This window comes from Ips typographus, linkage group LG16, assembly GCF_016097725.1.
Source record: "Ips typographus isolate SLU linkage group LG16, UJ_Ityp_2.0, whole genome shotgun sequence".
NCBI lineage: Eukaryota > Metazoa > Arthropoda > Insecta > Coleoptera > Curculionidae > Ips > Ips typographus.
In genome coordinates this window covers 8,266,208-8,290,448 of record NC_138437.1, presented here as the reverse complement: position 1 = coordinate 8,290,448, position 24,241 = coordinate 8,266,208, and the positions used below count along the sequence as shown (strand labels likewise).

General features: G+C 33.8%; 1 protein-coding gene across 1 annotated transcript; it reads left to right on the top strand.

Annotated features, from left to right (window-relative positions):
- Positions 1–252: 252 nt before the first annotated feature.
- Positions 253–24,241, top strand: LOC145738714 (rho guanine nucleotide exchange factor 17-like). Its single transcript, XM_081993708.1, has 14 exons — positions 253–519; positions 3,778–5,458; positions 14,648–14,737; positions 15,547–15,621; positions 15,683–15,787; positions 15,864–15,980; positions 17,461–18,182; positions 18,913–19,004; positions 19,063–19,324; positions 19,474–19,767; positions 20,146–20,213; positions 20,486–20,824; positions 20,884–21,102; positions 21,285–24,241. Exons 1-14 carry the CDS (start codon positions 419–421, stop codon positions 21,497–21,499), a joined length of 4,380 nt encoding a protein of 1,459 aa, XP_081849834.1. The 5' UTR covers positions 253–418; the 3' UTR covers positions 21,500–24,241.

The window sequence follows — 24,241 nt, the reverse complement described above, 5'->3', positions numbered from 1 at the left end:
CCTCTGTTTGAATTGTAAAGCTTCAGAGTAATGTACCTTCGCTTAACCGTATTTGTAAAGCGTTGCAGGACCAGTAGACGGTGCAAGAGTAATAAATGAAGATCACCCTATAAAGAGTGTTATGCCTTATGGGTCAGTTTTAAGCCCGCTTAAGTAGGTAAAGTGGGTCGTCCTGTAAGATGCGATTCGATGTGTAAGTAAAGGCCCCTCTCCAACTGACCAGCACGCCAAGATACAAGTTTAGATCGGACAGCAGGCAGCATCGGCACAAAGCAAAAGGTGCCCGTCAGATCGTCGCGTACGCTGCTTTCAAAGTCAGTTCAGTCGGTTTTTCGTAGGCGTTCCGGTGCTTCGTGCTTTAACTACAGGTGGTACTCGGTACGATGACCGTTGACCCTCGAGGGGGTCACTCCACGACATGTCCTCCCCATGGCAGGAGGGCTGTCTAGCCCGCTGTCAGGACTGCACCAGCTCTTGTTCCCATTTTCCCGGGCTTTCGCACGAGGAACCGTACAAAAGGTACCACCGCTCTACCGGCAAACAATGATTTCTTCTCTCTTTCGTCGTTGCCATATTTCTTCGATACTAATATTCTAAAACTTACTAAAACCCCTTAACACTTTTCTCTTGTATGCTCACCGTAGTTAACTAAAGTCAAGTTTTTATCAAAATTATGTGTTGGATGCTGCGTAAGGACCACTTTAGTTTATCAAACTACTATATTTCAGAAATAACAAACAATTTTTTTGTTTTGTAATTAAATGCATTTTGCAGCTTTGAATATAGAAATGATTAGCTTTACCACTTTTCAATGGTTTTTTTATTAATTGAAATTTAGCAATTTTTGCGTTATATTGATGGACATACAGATTTCTATACTTGTTGTAGGTTTAGTAAATAAACAAATTTTTATTAATGAGGTGATGTTTTTGAAAATATTTAATTTCTGTCAGTTACTGTGTTTACTGTTATAACAATTAAAAAAACACGTAATTGCTCGCCTCTGTTTATAAACAAAAATTACTATGCAAGCTATTTAGTCATCTAGACAACCGTGTATATTGTTTTTAAGATTTTCTTACTTAATTTTAACTAAAAAATCCATTCTTGTCAGACATATTTGATCCTATTATTTGTTTCCCTAACCCTGTATACAAACTCACATCAAAGGACGTTGTTAATTAAGCAGAACATACACACCAGTTTCGGTTTATTCTAGCCACTGGTTTGAAAATTGCAATCCAAAGCAAGAACAGGTCAAATTGATGAACAACCATGTACCTTGCTAATTAGAACTATTGTCCTATTGAGCGTAAATTGAATGATCATTTTGATATCCAAAGTTTGTTAACATTGGAGCAACAACACTGATGATGAGCAAACAAATGTAACTACAACGTTCACAGACCTGACAATATTTTTTTAAATTCATCTAAAAATACTCGAGACCTTACAATCGCATTCAAAACACTCCAGTTTACATTCAAGCACACTGGTTGAAATAAGCTCGCTCTCCTTAAAGCTCCCAAAAATTTCCTTTTTATTTTAGGAAACCTCGTGCCTGGAACATAATATAATTAATATGAAGTTTTGTTCCTCTTCGTTAAATAGCTATTTGTGTAAACATTAAAGTGTTTGCTAATTTTTTAGCTCCTCAACTTCCACGCTCGTCTATAATTGGTGACAAGAAAAAAGTTTTCAGCTTTTAACTATTTTCTCTTGTTTTAATTGCTTTGTAATTAGTTTTTTTTTTGTGTTCACTAATGTCTCTTCAGAAGATCTCGGCGGTAATTTATCTACCCAGCTAAGTGGACAGGACATTTTTGTAGTATTTTGAGCAGTTGTTAATTTGTTTAGATTTTTCTATTTACCTACTTTAGTGGTTTAAGATTGAACTGAGAATTTAAAGTCCGTATTCTGATGATTGATCCTAATCTCAGTTAATACATAATTATAGATACTTCTTGCAGATAACAAATTTGCTTTGCTGGAGCAAACCGAATAAAAACATTCACATACAGCATTAACCATCGTTTATTTGAAAGTAGATACATTTTTTTAATCCGTCTGTTATTGATTTAATTAATTTTTTTTTATGAATAAGAATTCCAGTTGTGGTTAGACTGGCTCTCATAATGACAAAATGAGGCCGCTTGAGTTATTTCCTTTCTAACTACACTGATATTTATATTACCCGTATTTGTATTACATAAATATACACGACTCTCTCAGAGGGTTAGAATAACATTTGTATTTAGTTAACAATAAGCGGTTTTTTAGACGGTTTGACAGATTAATTGCGGGAAGTTCAACTCTCGCTTTATAGCCCAAACAGTATTAATTTAGATAGAGGAGCGTATTTGCAAAACACAAAAATTCCTAGCAAAATGGTTGCGCAAACAACAAAGTTTATATTCAAAAACGACTTTACTGAGGTATGTTAGTAGTAAGCCGCGAAAACAACTTCATATTGATGTATATCCCAACTCTGTATTCAAATTTGAACTAATTGTTTATATATTACATGTTTAGTTAGTTATTTTTTTAAATAACATCTGTAAAGAAGTCTAGACGTAAAAATTAACCCTGTTTCCGTATTCAACAACCACGGTGATGATTTAAGTATCTTAAGAAGGACAATAGCTCAAATGGGGCAATCAAACAAGTCATTCAATTCATATTCGAGTGTACTTCAAAAATACGTCGAAATTACGCTATAAAACTTGGTTATTAACATTGTTTTGCCGCTTTAATTCTCGACGACAAATGTAGTTTAGTCGTAGTCATAAAGCTCAAACTTCAAAGGAGGACATATTTGTTTTACCACAGTTTGCACGTAATTAGAATCGTTAAATTTACTTTGTTTTACTGAAAAACTATCAAATTAGTGGTTTTCAACAAGCTACTAAGAAATTTGTATCTTCTCTGTATTGGCTTCATCAGTGATTCTTTCTGAGCTCTAAAGAACATTTACAGAGATGAATAAAAGAAATAAAAAAGTTTTCTAACAAGCAGCAGCTGAACATTATCGATATATCTTACTATTGCACTTTACATGTTTATCCATACAATTTAATTTATTTTTAGGTATCTTCAAAAAAATTACATACTAATTTTCTGCACTTTATTATCAGGAAATTGGATTTGAAATTTAAATAACTATTCATATGGGTTATTTTGCTACTTCAATTTCAAAATAGTGTATATAGTTTTTTGATTAAAATACCCAAAAATAGAAGTTCATTATTTTGTTTTGGTTGTAAACTTAATAGGTTCCGCAGAGTGAGTTTGCATGAAAACCAAATAATAGAAAATTCCCGTTTTGGAAGGCACTTATTAAATAGTAAATTATATTGCAATTTTTAATAAAGTGTAAGAAGAATTTATTGTAGTTCTAAATTGTAATTACCACACTATATAATTGAGCTTGGAATAAAAAGAATTACAAAAAGTTCTACTTAGTACTCGTCTGAGTATGTAGATTTTTGTGTGAGTGTAGTAGGTTCATTGGTCGAAAAAAGATGCAATAAAGAATATATTTAGTGAATTCGGCTGGTTTGACGATGGGCGTAAAGAGGGTCGTGAAAATGCAGTCAGCAGAAATTAAAAATATGTGGTCAATAAAATAAGACTATTTTTGAAAATGAGGTATTAAATCTCTTCTTAATACATTTCTAAATTTGTCTCACCGTTGGTTGTTGGCGAGATCTATTTTTGTATAATGCATCATTAAGACGCATTTTTTGGGTGCTTCTTTAATGAGTTGATTTGTTGCAGGTTCATGACTATAGGGCCGGTACGTTATGGAATGCGGTTGGGGGCGGTCAGTCCGCCGCCCCCGGGTGCAGGACCTCGGTACCGGTCCCGGACTTGTTGTTGGCCAGCAGCCCCTCACGACACCACGGCGAGAATCCCCTTAATTCCCACCGTGCCTTCGCCTATTAATAGTCTGGATATAATTAGTTGCGCAAACAGATCGGAGGACGCTGCAACGTCAGAGCAGACGCAGACAGTACGAGACCATGTTGCCTATCCGGGCGGATGTTTGCTGAACAAACGGTGCGCCCTTGTGTATTCGCGCCTCGTAAACGTCGAACCCAAGGACGAGTTTGCAACCCTGGACCGACTGCCCAGGTTCCGCTTCGGCGGAAACCGAACAGAACGACGAGGAAGCGATAAGTTCCGGGAACTAACCGAAAGGCTTAGGCGTAACGCAAACGTAACGCCCGTGCCACCCCCGAGAAGACACACGCGCACTACGCCGCCGCCTCCTGAAGTAGTGGTGGCACCACCACCAGTGAACACTTTACGACCGTTGCCGTTGCGTAGCGCGTCTTTTTCGCAAGTGGATTATTGTCCAGACGATAACAAGTACGTGCGACGTCATAACGGTCAAGAAGTGAGTTGTCCGAGTAACAACACTTTACCGCGTCCAAAGAATTTGCAGAAACCGAAACAACAAGATGGTTTTCCGTCTACCACATCGGTAACTCAATCCACTGGTGAAACGAGTAAAGATATTCCAGAAGTGCAAGTAACTTCCTCAGAAAATTCTGAAAAGACGTTGGTTAGACCTCAAAACACTGCAAGTGGAAGCAACTTGGACAGGCGAAGAGATAGGTCGAGACGACGAAAAGGCATTTATTTGCCACAATGGCCTACGGAGTTAAACGATGGTAACATTCTCCCCAAATATGAAGAAGAGAGTGTGAAAGATCTACAAGAACCAGACCAACAAAGCCAACTAGAAGAACCTTTAACACCAGACGATAGCAGCGCCTCTCTAGAATGGCCTGGAACAACAATATCCAACAACAATCATAACACTTGCAACAGATGCACACCTAAAGTCTCAATATCACGGAGTAGCAGTATTTTACGTTCAGACTCATTATCCGAAGGAGAACCTGATGGAGTAGAACACAAGCTAGAGCAGTTGTCATTGGTTCCTTCTGACATTTCAGACTGTGAGAGTAGACTAAGTGCCAACAACGATCCCTTTCTAAGTCCTAGCATTCCAAGAAGATACTCGAAACGGCCTCTAAGAGGACCGTATGGCCAAATGTTGGAAGCCGAAATGAAAAAGCCGGAAACTAGGAAAAACTTAAACAATGACTTGAAGTTTCTGGAAGATCTGTCCTCACAACCGGGTAGTAAGCCCAAACATTGTAGATCTCGAGGTCCTTGTAACAGTTCTATAGACGAAACTTATTTAAAAGAAGCTAAAATTGTTCCGGTAACTAAGAGAAAAGTTAGCGCTGATAATTTGATGCTGGTGGAACCTGTTGTAAAGCAGACACTAGTGCCCAATCATCAGAGAACCACTTCTAGTCCTTCTAAATTGGAAGGTGTTACTGCAAATAACAAACAGGAAGTGTCTAAGGAGTTTCTGGAGCAGCTTCGGAAAGCAGGTTCCGACCAGTTGGATAGCAAAGAACTGGGGCAACAAATTCAGAAAGTAAGTTTTTCCTACATTATAAATGGTTTGTTTATAGCTCATCCCATAGGTCGTGACTAATAAAATATAAAGATAAATCTGATATGATAATGCATTGTCTGTGAGGCTGCTAATTTAAATAATGCGTCGAATATTTACAAATTAGGTTAAGTTTCTAGAGAAATTTGACACAAAATATTACTATAACGGTTACTTTGTTCAATGACTAATAATTCTCATTGCATGGGCATCTAGAGCATCGGTACTGTATGAATATAAAATAGAAAGTTAAACATTTAATAAAATATCGAACTGATTATAGATTTTCTCCGCCAGCGCCGGGGCAGCACCTCTTCGGCCCTCTTTACTATTTGTTTATAAATTTCTATTTCTGGTCGCCGCAAATATAAAATAAAACAAAATTCTGAAAGTCAGCTCGAATAAAAAATATTTATTTTCTTTAGCCAAGATCGAAAATACCAGGCTCAAGCTGGCGGTAAACCTGTCTATTTTTAAAATGTCTATCACCCAATTTAAAACTATGAGAGTAAGACATTTTACGTGCTCCAACTTATAAAAGCCACTTTTAAGGCCGCGTTTACACGTGTTTTTCTATGTAAATAGATATTGCGTAATGACAGCTTTTTCTATTCTTTTCCTTGTTTACTTTACTTTTATTATTATCTCAGGAAAATTGCTTTGTTCTAGGACTACGATATTCAACAGAACACTAGTTGATTCTGTCAATTTTTAAGTTTTGAAAATAATATTTACAATATCTGCATAAAGGTCCATCTTATGAAAGACTTCTCTGAAAGCATTTGACAATTGACAGTCTGATTTAATTAACAGGGAGTGGTTCAGTTGTAGCATATTAAATTAAAAATTGTATGACATACTTATTTCAGCTGATCTTTCCTTCTGTATAATTCAAATCTAATTCAATTCAAAAAGAAACACTTAACAAAGCTATAATTTTCAGTCTTCAAGGCATATTGTGATGATTTCATGACAGTCCTCACCTACAAACCCGAGAAAGCCCAGAACTTACACTTTCTTCTAGTTTATTGATGTCTGTCTAGACTCTAGACTACTTGTAATAGCTGCTGTTAATGCAACTGAAGGGAAATGAACAGTAAACTTTATTTGAATTACCTCTGGCACTCTGCGATTTTAAATTTGTCCTGCAAATATCCAGTTAATCCCAATTGTTTAACCGTCATTAAAATTGTCTTAAATTTGTAAATACATCATTTCACGAAGGGCGGATAAAGAACCCTTATTTAGGAAGAATTTTAGGAATTTATGAAGAATCAACAAGTCGAGAAAGAGATTTACAAACGAATGAAAATCTGAGCATAAATGAAAAACTCTTCCAAGTTTTTTTTTTATTTAATGGAATTTGCCGGGACTTAGAAAGGTTGATTGGGTTCAGTGGTAGACTTATTAATCAACGTTGTTTTAATTTTGTTTTTGAATCTTAACCATTGATGGGACCTTAAATTGCTACTATGCTTGAACTAAGATTTCCTGCAACCAAAGTTTGTTTTAAAATTTTTCCTTTACTAACTAATTAACCCTCATAATTTAAAACTGCTCGATAAATATCTTCTTAAGCTTTTTGCATTCAGGTTTTGTTGCTATTGCCAGAAATCAGAATTTTAATGACTGATGGTACATTCTGGATAATTGCAGTAAAAGGGTTTTATGATTTTACGTCTGTTTTAGAGATTGATGATGGTGTTTTGCTGACAATACTAAAAACTAATTTCATGGCCAGTAACACCGTCGTTTTTAGCTAGAAATTAGGGCTTATGTTTTTGAATTCGTCTCTGTCAAATACACTATGATACTTGACAGGATTTCGAAACAAAATTACTTTTATTGCAAACTTGTTTACTAAATTTTGCTGACTTGTTACAGGAAATTATATTATTTGACTCAATATAGCCATTAACCAAAGTTTCTAGAAGTAGGTATACATTTTGAACTAGCAGAAAAATTATACCACAGCTGTCAAAATAAGAGAGTTATGGTCGGTCAAAGAGAGAGTAGCTTACAGCATCGAGTAACCGTTTGTTATTTGAATTTTTTACTTATTATCAGAGACGTCATCATAATTTAGCTTTATCGTAAGTTTATACGACATGTTTTAGTAAATTCACTTCTAAACCTACTAGTACAGGAATTTACTTTAATCATCATTTTTCTTCTATACACTAAAGTGTTAAAATTAACTATCCAAGATTTGCTCTCTTGTTTGGTCTGTTTTGCACCACTTATCGATCAAGTAAGTCGCGTTATTAGTCACTTAAAGGCTGTTGAACATGACTCCATATTTGTTCTCAAAGATTCATTATGACTTTCCATGTTTACTTCGTCTAAAGTCAAATTGGAATCTCATTAAACTCATTAGAAGTGATAGAAATTCAATACAATAATACGTTAAACTTGACACGTTGCAGAGGCTAGGCAAATACAGTCTGAAAATAGCAAAAAGGAAAACTTAATTATTAATTACTAGTGAATGAAACTAGCAATTCGTTACTACTCGAAGATCTACTTAAATAAGAATAGCCGTTAAAAAATCTGGTACTTTCACTCGAAAACGTCGCTTTTACAATTGCATTATTAACAGCGCTGTCCCTCTCATTTAACAATACGTATCATTAGAAAAAGCTACTTTTGTTCGAGAACGAACTTAGGGGAAAAACTCTTTGTGCTCCCAATACATCATTGCCTTTCCTTTTCGTTTAAACCAATTAAATTCGCGAAAGTTATCAAAACTACAGATTTTGCTACCCTTTTTAAAGCAGTGGAACGAAAAAGACTAAGCCCTTCGTTATTACTTGCATATGTCCTTTTAAGAAAGTTTTCATGTAAATGCACCCCAGTCTAGACTATAAATCTGCATCTTGCAGTGGCAATGAAATGGGACTGTTCTCAGACAGAAACACCCTGTAGACAAACGTGACACGCTTGTTGAGCTTTGAAGCTGAAAACTGACGCTTTCAGATGACCATGTGACACACGTTGCTTAGCAACGGGGAAAGCTCTCCAACTTCTTCGGCGTTGCCACCTTTGCATCAACTTGTAAGATTTTCCTACTAAACTTCTTTTGATCATTGCGTGGCTTTAGCTCGAGAAAGCTGTCCAGGCTCATGAATGGTGGTGAAGCTGATAAATCGCGGTACAACTTTGACATCAAGCTTGATGGGGTTTTAAATAACGGATCGTCCTTGAAAGCGAGAAAAGACCATAAAGAAAGGCAATAAACATAACTTTCATTATCACTTCGTCGTTCGCGAGTTCTGGGAATCACTCCACCTTTGTATACTGAAACCAAAGCTGTTCTTCGTTTACATAGATATACAAAATTTACATGCATAATGCGTTAGCTCTTCTCTGTAAGATATTTTAATGAAACCTTAAACGAGCGCTGAGATTACGCAATTGACCACCCTGTATTTTGTTGCTTTTTTTCCATCCATCTTCTGCTTAATTACACTCAAAATGGCTTTAAATTAACGCCGAACTAATTTGCCAATTTATATGGTGCCTTGGAGGTTCTTCCACCCGTTAAACTGACTTTCTGAAAGAATTCTTATTACGAATTAAGCTTCCCAAAAATATCTTTTTATAGTATCCACCAATCAATGTTCAGGGTTACAACAAGACAGTTTGTAAGGCTGCTTATTGTGTCTATAGTCCTTTTCGACAAGTCAGCGTTTTAAACAATAATTCACCAGGATCTGACGAGACTAATACGAAACGGAAATGTAAGGGTTTAGGGCACTTAATTAATTGTTGCTGTTATTATTCTAAAAGTCTTTTATTGAAACCGTTTTATGTTTGTAAATGTGTAGGAGATCAAAAGAGATAAAGGGAATGTCAGAAGCCAATTAGGACATGTACCTATTGATTGGATTTGGGTTAAAGTTTTTGACTTTGACGATTTAATTGGTGATGTCCGTTTCTCTACCACTAACCTTGTCTTCTGCCGGATTATTTGAGCCTCAAGGACTCTAGGGACTTTGCATGAAATCAAGTATTTGAAGCTTTAATCGTAGATTGATTTGTCAGAAGAACAAAAACACTTTTTTGTCTTACTGGTATAGTATGTTCTATGGAACAAATTTATTATGAAGGTTTGACCTAATTTTGTTTAAGGTGGAACATCTGCAAATATATTAACTGAAAGGAAATAATGTTTGGCAATCAGTCATAAGTTTTAGGGGGGATTTAGCTGGACTCGAACCAACAACCTTTCCGGAAATCTTTTTATTTAGTATATTTAAGGATGATAAGTAATATTATACTTATATCAAAGCAAGTCTCAGAAATCAAATACACTAGAAATTTTTCAAGGACTAGAAAAACCAATTTGTCACTAGCATGAAAAACATTAGTAACTATAGTATATTATGTTATTAGGCGTAGAAAGAGGCGATTATTGTGCTGAGTTCGGAATTGTCCGTCGCTTTCTACGTCCGTGTTACGTATACTATTTTTTTTTCAAGCGGCATGTATACAGGGTGTATGGATTTGCGATGTTTTGACCGGAAAACCCAATTTGTTGGCTAGGGATAATACTAGCATACATAATTTGGTCAATCATTTTAACACAATCTTATAAATTCAACTTTTTTATTAGGCATAATAAACCACTGATTTTTCATGTTTGTTTGCTTTATTCCTTGCATTAGAAACTTTTTATATTCACAACACAATTAACATAAATTAAAATATCAATTAATAGAAAAATGTTACTATGAAAAATGTATCATAGTAGTATTAGTACAAGGTGTTTGAATTTTGAATTAGGGTGCCATGGACATCACGATTTTTGACAGATGACACAGTGAAAGCGTAATAAGGTAAACATAGGATGTGTATCGTTTTCTAGCCAGGTTAACCGATTAATTCGGACTGGTAAATATACACGGTTACTGAAAAATATCATTCTCATAGAACAACGGAGATTTGAAGCCAGAAAACCAGAACAAATGGCCGATAACATTTTTGAAAGCCTATTTTCAAGAACCGCGTTCAACGCTAGACAGCCATGATACGCCCTCTGTTAGACAACTTTGGAAATAGCTTCGTCTTGTTATCGTATTAGCCGTGTTGTGTCAATCAGTTTTTTTCTTTTTGTGTCAGTCCGTTTGTTATTATTTTTTTACCTCGTAGGATATGAAATAGCCTTTCTACGTCGGCAGTACAGGTACACAATAGGCTTATTTTAGACCGCTTGAAAAAAAAAAACTTTTACCTCAATATGGAGTTTTTGAATCATAGCAAATTTTAGTTCCAACAATCATGCGTTACATTTTTTTTAACTAACATAACAATACTCATAGAATTGAATAAAATATTTAAGAAAAATTCTCAAAAGTATCATAACAAGTCTAGAGTGTGAGTTTCTATAAATATGCATATTCCGGAATGTTAATTTTTAGGTAAAATGTTTTGTGTGTAAACATAAGTGAATCACATATGTAAGCCATAACGTTTCTGGAAACTGGAGAAATTCACGGTATTCGAAACAAGAATTTAAATTTTTCCGCTTGAAACTCATATCTCCTGGAGCTAGCGCTGTCAGTTATTATCTTTTCATTGCAATGTTATTCTGGCGCATAGTACTTGATATTGGCTTGACAGCCACAATATTTGACGTTATTTATACATTTTTGGGTCAAGTCGTTTGGTTATTTGGGTTTGACTCAATTAAAGTATAAAAGCAAACTAACATAGTTTTGGTCTTAAATGTCAGGGAGTTAAAACTTGAATTAGGTAATTGGTTGGAATGTGAAAGGTCAAAAGAGCGTGCGGTTTGAAAATTGACCTTTATGCATTTTTAAAGAGGAACAAGGATAAGGGAAGGGAGTCGGCAACAACGTGCGTCGATTTGGATTCAGGATAAAGCGTCGCGATGGCCGCCGTCGCTGCTGGTTTTGTGTTAGTCGAATTTTCCAAGTGGTCGAGTAAAGGCGTGGTTTTCCCATTATCCAGAAAGAACACGCGCCAACTCGACGATGTGTCCTGTGCTCAGAAGTCACAATCCAGAAAATTAATGAAGAACCACACCAGATGAGTTCCAGGAGTGAATTGTCTCTCCCATTAGTGCCAATAGCCACACTGATTGGTGATCTGGCAATTCCCAGCGTCAACTTGGTAACTGTTGAAGCAAGTTGTGTTTGATGTTGATGTCTCGGTGTCTTTTTATCGTCTAGCTGTAGGGTCTCATGTCTCATTACTGGGTTAGTTCTCATCTAATGTCGTTACATTTTTTAAGTTTCATCTAGTTTAATTTATTCTAATGCTAGTATCGTGTTGTATCATTTTGTATATTCATCTAACCTCAAATTTGCCTAAACGTCATTTCTGTCGTCTGAAATGGAAAAATTTAACAGCCTTACAGACAATGACCCGCCAAGCATATGATTTTGTTAATCGCCAAATTAGGCACAGTCAAATTTGAGGTAATATTTTCTCTTTGATATTTTATATCTGTTAAAAGACAGCTAAAAGGACAACGTTTTGAAATAAAACTCTTATTCTTTTATCCAGAAAAAGGTCAGAACCACAAAAAATACAATATCAAGGCTCGCTTTTGGCAGGCAGACTTACATTTTTTAAGAATTGATTCACCCAAAAACCCTCGCCACTTTTTCTCCACATATATGTATAAATCTTTTTCTTGAAGTGTTTTGAAGTTTTTTTTCGCAACATTACTTTGAAGGATTTTTTTGTAAATTTGAAATTATTTATTGATGGTTGAAACCTTCTTACAGCAAAATTAATCCTTCGTACTTTCTTGACATTTTCCAAGCTTATTATCTTTATAATGTAAGTCGTTTTTAAATAAGAGAACGTCGATGAAATTTTACCTTTATTTTTCTCTTCTTTGGAAACCGAAGAAGAAAAAGTCTAATTTGTAGACAACTTCGTTAAAAGCGAAATATGATATCTGGTGGTAATCAAAAACGTTCATGTTACTTGCAAAGCGTAGTTGATATTTTATATAATGTGACCTTCAGTAAATATATGAAGGTTGTGCGGAAAAGTTGTACGAAAGCGATCTCCAATGATTTGAAAAACTTTAGGAGATAATCGGATAAGTCTTTTATCCTCTCTAAGCTTTTGCCGGGAGGTCTTAAAAAAAAAAGTAATTCAAGATTATTACTTATGGTTCTATTGAGCTAAAAGCTAATACTGTCTTTAATTTTTTTATTGCTGTATCTCGTTTGAAAACGTACTATAAGGTAGATAAATTTTATCTAGTGATATCAAACACCAGGTGTAAAAGGTTTACCCTTCACTGTTCTAGTTTTGTTAAAGAATGGGAAACCACGAAAGCGTAAAGGGACATTAATACTAGTTTTCTAGCAGTCAGTATTTACAATTAAGAATTTAATTTACATGAGTAAAAAATTACTTTACATGAGTAAATAATGTTTGATTTACGTGAAAATTCCCTAGTTGAAAACTGAAGAAAAATAAGATTAATGGCTTCTTTAGAATTGTTCAACTTTAGTTCTAGCATCGTGAACCTGAATCGACATGTTATATAAAGAATACACATACGAAATTTTTGCATATACAGTCCATTCCTGATCATACATCATCAACCAAACCAAATATTGACTGTCCCACTCTATATTAAATCTAAAGCTGCATAAAATTTTCTTTCTACCTTATAAATCATTTTCTAATATTGTTAAAAGTCTTCAAGTGCAAGATTGCGTAATTTCGTTTGTTCACTCTACAAAGGGTTGCACAATAACCTATTATTGTGTAAGTTGTACTTTATTGTGTATGGGACAATAATGATTACAAAAACGAAAAACTCGAAGTATGAATGTTTCCTAATTGCTTCGAGACTGAGACAGAAAATTATTTATGATATTTTGGTCTAAAAGCTGTATATTTTTTTGAGTTACAAGTGTAACTTATAACAATAAATGTTGCATGAAGCATGACAGTGTACCTACTCTTTTTGCTTAAAAAAATCATACGCCTCGTACAAAAACATTTTAATTGTTATATTTTTTCTAGGTTAAGCTAATACAGAGCGTCTCATAACAGCATAGTTTATGTAATATGTGATTGTGTATTTTGGATGCAGCATTTGTTAGTGTACCGGGTGGGCCAAATTCGATGCTTTTAAATGAGAACTGCTTTTTTTAGAAATGTTTTTATTTCTAAAATCCAGACGTCTAAATACTTTTTTCTGTATACTATGTTTAATTAGTTAATTTAGTATTGACAATGAAAATTGCTGAAATTACCACGTAGAATGCAGGACATCTTTAAACTTGTCAAACAGCAGTACCAAATCTATTTAGCTTTTTTGAAATTATTTTGATTTAAATTTTAAATCAAATCAGTTCTTAATATTTATTAAATAATATGTTTTTAGTGTCGTTTTTCCAACACTTTAATAGTAGTGGCAACAATGTTTATTACCAAAAGATTGCCTGACTTGACTCAATTAGATTCCTATCAGTAAGGACATTTAAAAAACACTGTTTAGACTGAAACAGCCAGACAGGTTACAGGTTATAAAAAATAGTTATGATTGCTGATCAAGATTTCTTTAATCATATAATTGTTTGATTGCTTCAATAATCTGAGCCTGAATAAGTCAACTAGCAGAAACATCATATAGGATTGATATATTGCTAAAAATAAACACCCAAATTGTTAATAAAATGCTCATCCGCGTCACTGACTAAAACCTATTTCAGTTCGATACGTGAAAAAGTAAAAAAGAAGTGACATATCATATCTAAAGATATTATGAATAATGTATGGGACAATCGCCATCTCAAAAAGACGACGAAGAAATTGCTCTGTCAATGCGTTAATTGAAGCAAAAAAAAATGCCCGCCCATGTTCTTTCTATAGCCGCGCTTGTAATTATAAATCTGAATCATAAATAGCACCCCATGTTTTCAAAGTGTCGCAAGCTCTATCCTGCAAAATAGCGTAGATAAACGACGGAAAATGTCGTTATAGAGCCTCTAAAAGTATGCTAACTAAAATAGAGTAATCATAAAGTATCTACGTCATCATTCTCTGTGAAGGCCGTGAATGGAGCTATATTAGGGAGTTAGGGAAGCTTTCTGGCAAGTTATGTAATTTTTTGAAGTTGTGTTTGTTGTTGGTGTAGTTTCCAGTAAAGCTCTAATTACTGTTTATTTGCAGCTTGATTTCCAAGATACCCGAACACATGTGCTTATTGAGCTCTTTGACAATGAAAGGATCTACGTAGAATCTTTAGAGATTATCGTTTCGGTAAGTATTTATATCTGTTATAACAAATTTAAACATCCTTGTAATTAAATCTTTTATCGCTTCAAGAATTCTACTATTACTGTTTCAAATGAAAAAATATACATTATAAAGCAACTCAGATAAAATTATGTTAATTTTAAATTCATTACTTTAATTTTCGCTTACTAATTTATCAAACCACTTAATCTTTATAGAAAAAAGGTAAGACTTAAAAATACATAGATTTCTATAAGCTAAGGCAGTACAATATTTACAAAGCAAGGCAATTTCGTAAAAATATTTTTCTTTTAAATTCGGCATTTTCTTTATTCTAGCGCTCTTAAGCTTTTATTTACTTTGAAGATTTAATAATTTTTTACCCTTTTTGAAACTTTGGTGCCCTGTGGTGTTTGCTCGATTCTACTTTCTCTCGATCTTAAATACTGCTTTTGGAATAATTCGATCGTTTTATCGTTCGCTTTAATATTAAAAGAAATGTTTAAGGCGTTTATTCAGAAGTCTGATGTTTATTTATGTCAGAAGGAATAAGTGATCCACGCGCTTTTTAAATTTAAGATTAATCTTTCTCTGAAGAAAGCTGGAAGCTATTCGCCCACGGTTTATTGTAAGAATCCAAATAAGTATATACAAATAGTATTTACAATGTTAACAAAGCATTTAAAAAAAAAATGACAAAAGTGCTACATGGGTGAGTCAGAGCTTTAACTGTCTATTTTTCCATTCAACTTTTTATTAGTTTTTATTCATATTTTCGGTTTACCTTGAAAGTAAATAATGTAAAAGTTATTTTTAAACTGGAAACATTTCAGAATTATTGGGAGCCTCTTAAGAAGACTGAAAATTCCTTGATAGAGCAAAACTTAGTTGGGGAAATATTTTATCAGGTAAACAGTGCTTATCAAAGACGAGCCTTAGTTGTGTTTAACATCGGTGCGGCCTTTTCAGATTCCTTTTTTGTTGAATCATCACACAAATTTCCTACTGAAACTCAAAACGAGGCTCGAGGCATGCGAGAGCCGAGCTACGATAGGGGATTTATTCTTAGAAATGGTAAGTCACATTACGAAATTTGTTATTTTAAAGATATAGCGGTCATTTTCATTTGTTTCACTTGGAACCGTTACAGTTAACTACTCCGGAGGTGATTGAGAATTACGTGATTTACATTAATAGTTGGAAAAGAGCTAGGGATATAATCAAAAACGCTCAGACAACCAAACCGCAATTTGCAAAATTTTTAGAGGTAAGCTCTTGAAAACATAACAATCAGAGTCAGCAAAAATGTGCATATACTCTAAAAATAATTACCGCATACTTTCAATAAACATTTCTCTAATTTATATCATTGTTCACGTGGCTTTTTGATTGATGAATTAACCAGCAGGGATGCTCAAGCTGTTTTATTAGAAACCATTTTAATAACGGATATTTATAATCAAATGTAACATATGATTGGACTAAAATTCAGTTTTACATACAGTGATTAAAAATCTGTTTATCATAATGACTTAATGTTTTCTGGTTTTGTTTAATATACACCAAATATTGTTAAGAAAATTTGCATAAATATGACGGATGATATGATGAGGTTAGTTAAGTTTATAATTTGAGTTAAACGTTTTATGAAATGTTGGACAAAATACTTTAATTTTTTTAAGGTTCACATAGAGAATAACTCACGTCTTAATAAAATACTTTTTTTTACTTTTATCTCCTGTATATTTTATTTACAGTCAATAAAGACAAATTTTACAAAAGTTTTCCTTAACACTTCATGCATACAAAATTCCACAGTGTATGCATGTTATTATTCCTACTGATAATAGAGTAAGGTAATTTGCTGACACGGAAATATACAAATCAAACATTTGTATGTGAATTTGTCAATTCAAATCAGGAGCTAAGTTATTAAGTTTGGAATATGTACTAACTATTGAGTTGCAAAAATAGCCTTATTTGGAACAAATTGCATAGTCCAAATATTGGCAGTGGATGGTATTTTATATTCTTTATATATTTTTAGGTTAAAAGATTCAAGAAGTTAGTATTACAGCTAAGTGGTGTATTTTCTTAAATTTGGAACGCAGGTTACGTTCTGATGATTTACATTGCAGGGTGTTTTCTTTCACCATAACGATTTTTTTTTGGTGCTCCATTGAAGTCTAAGAACATTTTAAAGCAATTTCTTGTGCAATTTCGATAGTTTTTGTCTCTTAACCTTTTTTCCCATCTTTTGTAGGCTTCAAATTATATAAAATTTGTAGAAAGCCCAAAAAAACAAACTGTAAACAGCATTTAGAGTCAGTCAATCATCATATTGCAATAAAATAAACGTTATTTCATGTTACCAATTAAATCTTGTTTAGTAAAAGAAAATTCATATACAGGGAACACTAGTGATTAATTGCTTTGAATTGAAACTTTAATAACAGCCAATATATTCTGTAAATGAAAATAAGTGGAATTCTTCGAATCCATCAGTGGCTCACTTTGAACTGATAAATGAATGAAATTATAGCTAAAATTCTTGTCATTTCATTAAACATTCAATATGCTTGAATGTAATGGAGCAATTAAATTGTTATGCAGAACAGCAACACCTACATCCAAATTTAGCTTTCTATGTATTCTTCCGAAATGGTACCATCAGTCAAATATGAATAATGTACTACTTTTGCTGACTCTTTTATTAATTAAACTATTGAAATATTGATTGATTTTAGTCTGCATCAAAAAATAATGCTCGAAAATTAGCATTAGATTCTCTGCTAATCAAACCGATCCAAAAGTTTCCGAAATACGAGCTTCTGTTACTAAGACTGATAAAACATACCCCCAGAGAGCATCCAGATTACGAGCTGTTAGTTCGAGCACAAAGAGTTGTTCACGAACAGTTGCTTTTGATCAACTGCACCGAAAAAGAAACACTGGACGTGGAACAATTGAGAGAACTAGAAAGTTTAATAGAAGGAGCTGTTGACTTAGTTGCGGTTGAAAGACAATTAGTTAGACATGATAATGTAGTGATCTCAAACGGAGGAGGTCCGAAAAAAGAAAGAGTGCTGTTTCTATTATCGGACCTTTTGCTAGTTACTGGCATAAAAAGACGAAGTGGCACCATAACTAAAAAAGCTAACATTACTATAACCACAGCTAACCTGGATGCTAATAAATACAAATTAGTGATGAGAATACCTTTAGAAGATGTGGAAATAATAAAGTCAAAGGATGAAAAAGCCCGAAGGATTCAAACCGAACTGGATGTTATGAACCAAGACATTTCGATTCTAAATAAAATCACCGATTTAAGTGCAAATTTACGTTGTAACCGTTCCAGCTTGGATGAGTTGATTAAAGAAATGATCGGAACGTTGAACAAACAAATTCAATTACATCAAAACAATGAGGCCCAGCTCTGTGTTTTGGATCTCAGTGTTTTAACTCAGTAAGTATTTTGTCTCAAATACCGTTTAAGGCTTTCTGTTATCCAATTTATTGAACCTGTTAACTAAACAATAATTATTTAGAATTTCCGCAAAATTACCTGGAATTGAGAAATTGACATCTCAAAATAAATGTTTACTTTTGCCGTTGCTCGGTTCAAAGGCGGTTACAGTAGAATTGTTTTCAATGACTTTAATTTGTGTAGATGTTGAGTTATTTAAAATTACCACGCAAATAAACAGACTTATTAGCAGCATTTGGGCTGAAAAGTTCCTTCAAACTTCTTTAAGCATTCTCTTACTTTCAATTTAATCTTTTGAAGTGAAATCGGATATTCGAGAAAAGTTTTTCAGATTTTTACTTGCTGCTTGCCTTTATTATTGCTCAAAAAGCGAATGTTTAATTCGGCCTTCGTACAAAAACTTTACCTATATATATGTTATTTACCCGCTTCAAATTCTTAATAATATGTCAAAAACGGCCCGGGAAATAAAAGTGAAGGAGAGCAACTTATAAAAAGTCCTTAATATTCTTATTCATTTTTTTATCTATGCTTTTTAGGGAAAATGGACTGAAAAAACTTGATTTTCAAGGTTCAATGCGAAATACTAATATTAAAATTGGTTTTGTTGCGACTTATAAAAAAGGCGATATTTATTTGTCGTTGTTCTTTTCCACGTGGCATAACTTGAAACGGAAAATCAACTAATCGAATTTCCTCGTTATTTCAGAAATGGCATGGAATATTTATCTCTTGATTTCCCTAAAGCTGAAATTAGGGCTTCTTGGGAGGAAACCCTCATCGAATGTCAAGCCAAACTAGGTAAGAACATCTCAAGTGCCATCAGGAAAAGGAACATTTTTTATGCGTAATTTAATAGGTGACAGGCGACCAACCCCGGAAATATATGCCATTCTTCCTATACGAAAAACGCGTGCCGGATTGGTACTTTCGTCAGCTGCGCATACGTTTTCGGATAATGGAAGGGATGTTTGGTTGTGCAACAGTGATGGACATGTAGGACAAGTGTGCATTTTGAATTTGAATGAAAAATACGAACCTGCAATTACTTCTTGCAACGGAATATGCAATTCTAGAATTTTGTGCATTGCTGCTGTACCTGGAGCTGGATTACAAAGCAGGTAAGCTATTGTTTTTTTCTGCACCTGAGATCTCTGCACTCTTCTTTACATTTCGTCCTTATTTTTTACCGCCTCGTTTTGACTTAATACTCAGAATAAGGGTATTTAAATTAAAATCACTTTTTAAAATAGTTGTCTTTAAATTTCAGGGCTTCATCCTATACTTCAATTAAAAGCAGAGACAAATTACAATCCCAAAAAGCAGTCCAGCTTGACAGTAGCTCATCCAGCGAAGATGACGACCGGAAAGAAGAAGAAGAAATGAAAATGGATGTCAGAGAACTAGGAGAAGCCAGCAGTGTACAAAGCGATGAATACGAAAAATGTACGATGTGGATTGGTACAGAAGAAGGTTGCCTTTTGATCTATAATTCCAACGACAACATCCGGATTAAAAAGAACAAAATTAAGTTGCAAGTAGGGTCTTCAGTGTTATCGATTCTGTAAGTATTTCTTTCAAATTGCGCTTATTAAATTTCGTTTCAATACGGACAAGTTGTTGTTTTTGCCTAAGAGCTGGAAGTTATCGAAAAATTAAAAATTCCTTTTTAGCCAAAGGAGCATTATCTCGACACGAAACTTTTAAAAAATAATTTACACCTTTATCAGTTCCAAGGAATTCCTAATAATGTCAGTGGGTACTTCTCTAATCAATACTTAGATATAAAGCTACCGTGACCTTTAAACGCTGTATAGTTGACAAAGGGGCTCTAAATAGAATTATTAGTTAATTTTAGTAAATGGCAGGTTATTTAATAACTTAATGTAGGTTGAATTCAACGTTGTAAATTATGAAACTGTAACTGGGGTATCAATTTCAGGTACATGGAAAATCGCGTTTACGTCTCTCAAGCTAATGGTTACGTCCTTATTTTCGACAGAGATGATAGTGAGTATTTTATTTATTAATATGCTATCTAATTCCATTTAATATACAGGGGTGATGTCTATTTTGAAATCTTAATAGAAGACCTGTCAAATGGGTTTTAGGGGGTGGATCTTATATGCTTGATATTTTGACAAAAATTAGGATGCAAAAGTTCAGGAATATTTTTTTCAAAAATTTGGACCTTATTAAGAAATATGGTAGCTTTCTTCATCTAACGATATAACTAGTAAAGGTAATTTTCAAAATTTGAATGCTAAATTTAATATTTTTAGGGGGAGGTTGGAACACCTCCAATCCAAAATCAGTCGTGGTAGGAAACAGCAATAGCCCTCTATCAAAAATGACAGTTTGGAACAACAAAATCCTCTGCGCTTGTGTTAACTCCATCGCCATTTTGAATCCTTACACTTACGAAAAAGACGTCATCATCACCAATACCATCGACTTAACCAAGGATCCAGAAAACCACCAGATTTGCAGTATGGTACTGCATGGTAGTGGACTATGGATGAGCATGCAAAATTCGGCTATTTTAAAATGTTTCAATCTAGCTACTTACGAGTTGATTTACGAAACTAGCATAGCACCTGCTGTGCAGAGGATGCTTTCTTGTATGTGTTTGAACACTTCTGCGCATCGTGACTCAATTCATTTGTTTTTCTTCATATAGGTTATGATCACATTATTCGTCAACACAAAGCAGCTTGTCTTCGAGTGACGTCTCTACTGAGCTGCAAAGATTTGTTGTGGATTGGTACTTCAGCTGGGGTGGTACTGACAATGTCATTGCCAAATGTTACACCTACAACAGGGAAAATAACTAGAATGCCTACTATAAGTGGTGTTCCTCATGGGAATACTGGTCAAGTACGGATATTAGCTGCTTTGGGTAAGTTAGTTTTGTTAGTTAACGGTGGATGTAGCAATGTCACACTCGTTTACTGATTTTTCTCAATTAGACACTCTTTTAAAGTGTTTTTTACTAAAAATCACCTTAGTGCTTTTTCCAGCAAATGGGTTCTTTTGTAAGACCTGACTACAACTTGTAACCATTTCAATTGTTTGTTCCAGAGATGCCTCACATACCTCCTCCTTTGGTGCCTTTGAAAGAAACCCCTTCAAAGAAGAACCCAAAAAACAAACTTACGGACATTCCGCAATCTAAACCACCAAAATTCTTGGTGATATCTGGAGGTGAAGGCTACGAAGATTTCCGCACGAATTCGATGACCGAAGGTGCGGGACGTGAAGATTCGACTAACCATGTGTTGTTATGGACTATTTGATTTGTGGATGATGAGCGAATCAAGTTCCCGCCCACAGTGGCGCCCGAAATACTGATTTAGCATAGGGCCAAATGTTTGTAGCTAGACTTTTGGACAAAGCTTAAAAAGAAGAGTACTAAAATCACAAGTTTTTTCACGAGAAATGACAATAACCGATGATATGTTTGTACTAGTTTTTCTAATTTTAATGAACAACGGTCTAATTTTTCTACTTTGCCTATATGATGATTGCGTACAGTCAATTAAATAGAAGAAAATACTAACTATCCTGAAATTTTAGCGTCATATCTTCGAATATCATACTTATATGAAAACAAAAACAGCAGATTTATATGTTTGATGCTACACTGCCTCAGCTGATCAAAGTGTCAATGTTAAGAGAAGTAGTCTTACTGACTGAAAATCGAGATTTTTTTCTCTTAATCTCTGCCAATCAGAGCTAAAACGAGCTTGAGAAGTAGGTAAAATTTACGAAGATATTTACTACCTATATATATTTTATGAAAGGATTGTTCTTGCAAATCAAAAGTGGAACGACATATCTTCAAAATTTTCAGACTAAGCTCTGGTTTAAACAACTACAGGGTATAAATAAGAGCGGATTAACATTAAAGGTGCACATGTACAAATATATAAGCCAACGTCTAGTGCAAAAAATGGCAGAAGTATTTTTATATGTAAACAATATAATATATTTAAGGTTTTATTGAAACAAACTATGGACTTAAAAACTATTAGATAAATATGTATCACTCTAGTAAATTAAAAATGTAAAATATCTTGCAAACAACCTTCGTTATTATTATGATTATTATTATTATTAAAATAATATTATGGAAAATATTAATATGATAATTGACTGTGTATTTGTTAGTACATTTAATCGGAATTACCAAAATTGACCTGGTACTCAGATCAATAATGGCACTTCTTTAGTTGTGAATTGTGGTGTCTACAAAAATGAATGTTTTGATGTAAACAATATTTATTGGGGCTAGAATAGCATATTCAAGAACTTGATGTGTTTAATGTTCCATCAATGTTACCCCCTAAGTTAATGTAACAGTGATGACGTTTTGGTGGCTGAAACGTAACCCAGTAACTATAGTGGGTAATGTTGATTATGTTGATAGAAATGAAATTTGACCCCATATACACTGCATAAAATAGATTCTCACACTATAGAATTTAACAACAAAGGCCATCGAATGTGTTTTTTCCTACAAAGTTAATTTACGACGTATGTAAATGTTGGGTATGAGTGATAAAAAAGATGCATTTGGAAAAAAATACAGTGTGATAGTAACTTATAGGGTGTATAGTTGTATTAATGGATTTGAAACAAACTAGCCTAATGTTGTTGTATACTTTTATTTGGTTTATGCCTAAATTTGTTGTTCCTACCGTTATTGCTGATAATTATTACATTTATCAACACCTATTATCAATTTGGAGTATTTTACTATAAGTTGTGTATACTCACTTAAAAAGAATGAACATCTTAGGCTCGCACACGTTATACAAAAATTAGCAAAATTTAAAAAGCTTGCTCAAATACATAATAAGACGTATTGTGTTTACTACACAACTACACTACACGCAAGTTGTTAAACGATTTATTATGAAAAATACATTTTAGAATTTTAACAACGCGATAAAAGGCCTAATATCCTCTAAAACCGGACGCACAATACGTCTTAACAAATTTTAACATATTAATTTGATTAAAAAACTTATTCTGTGATAATTAACAGGCAGATTCCATCAGATGCTGTCGTTACACTAAGAGGACACACTATTTTTGAGCATGTTTATATTATATAATTCGTAAAATCATTGACTAAGTAAAATGGTATTATGACACAAAAGCCATCGTTGCTCTTCAGGCTTGTGTCATTTGTATTCACAAGACCTATCTTGCTTAAAATAGCGCCACTTAAAACAGTTCTTGCAGGAAATACTAGAAAATTATATGTTTTGTGGTTTAGTTAATATGTCCACCGAAATAATTTTAGTAAAACCCGGAATTATGTTTGAAAAACTGAATGTGTGCTCTAGTAACTTATTAAGACATGCATAACATATTTATAGGTAATATGTGTTTACGAACAAAATGTGAACAATAAAATTGCTTTAATCTTGTGAAAACTTATATAAGAGTTTTTCTTAGTAGTAAAGCGGCCTAATTTTGACCTAAATGGATGTTGTCGACGTTACGAATAGGTTATTTGTGTATATGTTTAAGGAACAATTTGTTAAGTCACTTTATTTACTAATTAATATAAAAACCACGGAATGATTTTGTAGATAGAGCATCATTGTTGCCCACGTCTTAGTTTATAGCTTTTTTAGATAAAGTTTATTGAAATTTACAGGGTTTTTGTAAGCGTTTTCGAGGTCTTTTGCTCGACTTTACGAACAAAACCAATCAAATGTTTAATGTGTGACGACACACCCTGTATAAGCGTTTTTAAATGTGACAAAATATATGTGAATCATTGTAACGACTTTTTTGTTGGCACCATATGATGTATTATAACCATTTATTTTTACGAACTATTCCGATCTCGTGATTGTTTAATTATTATTTTTATTTCATGCGCCCTTGATTATAGTAGGATAAACGTATATTCTTTTAAGCTTCCCAAAACCGGATTCATATTGTTTTCATAGCAGATAACTATAATATATAGATATATTTTGTAATGTAAAATGATTGTAATATAATGCATTTTTGTCCAG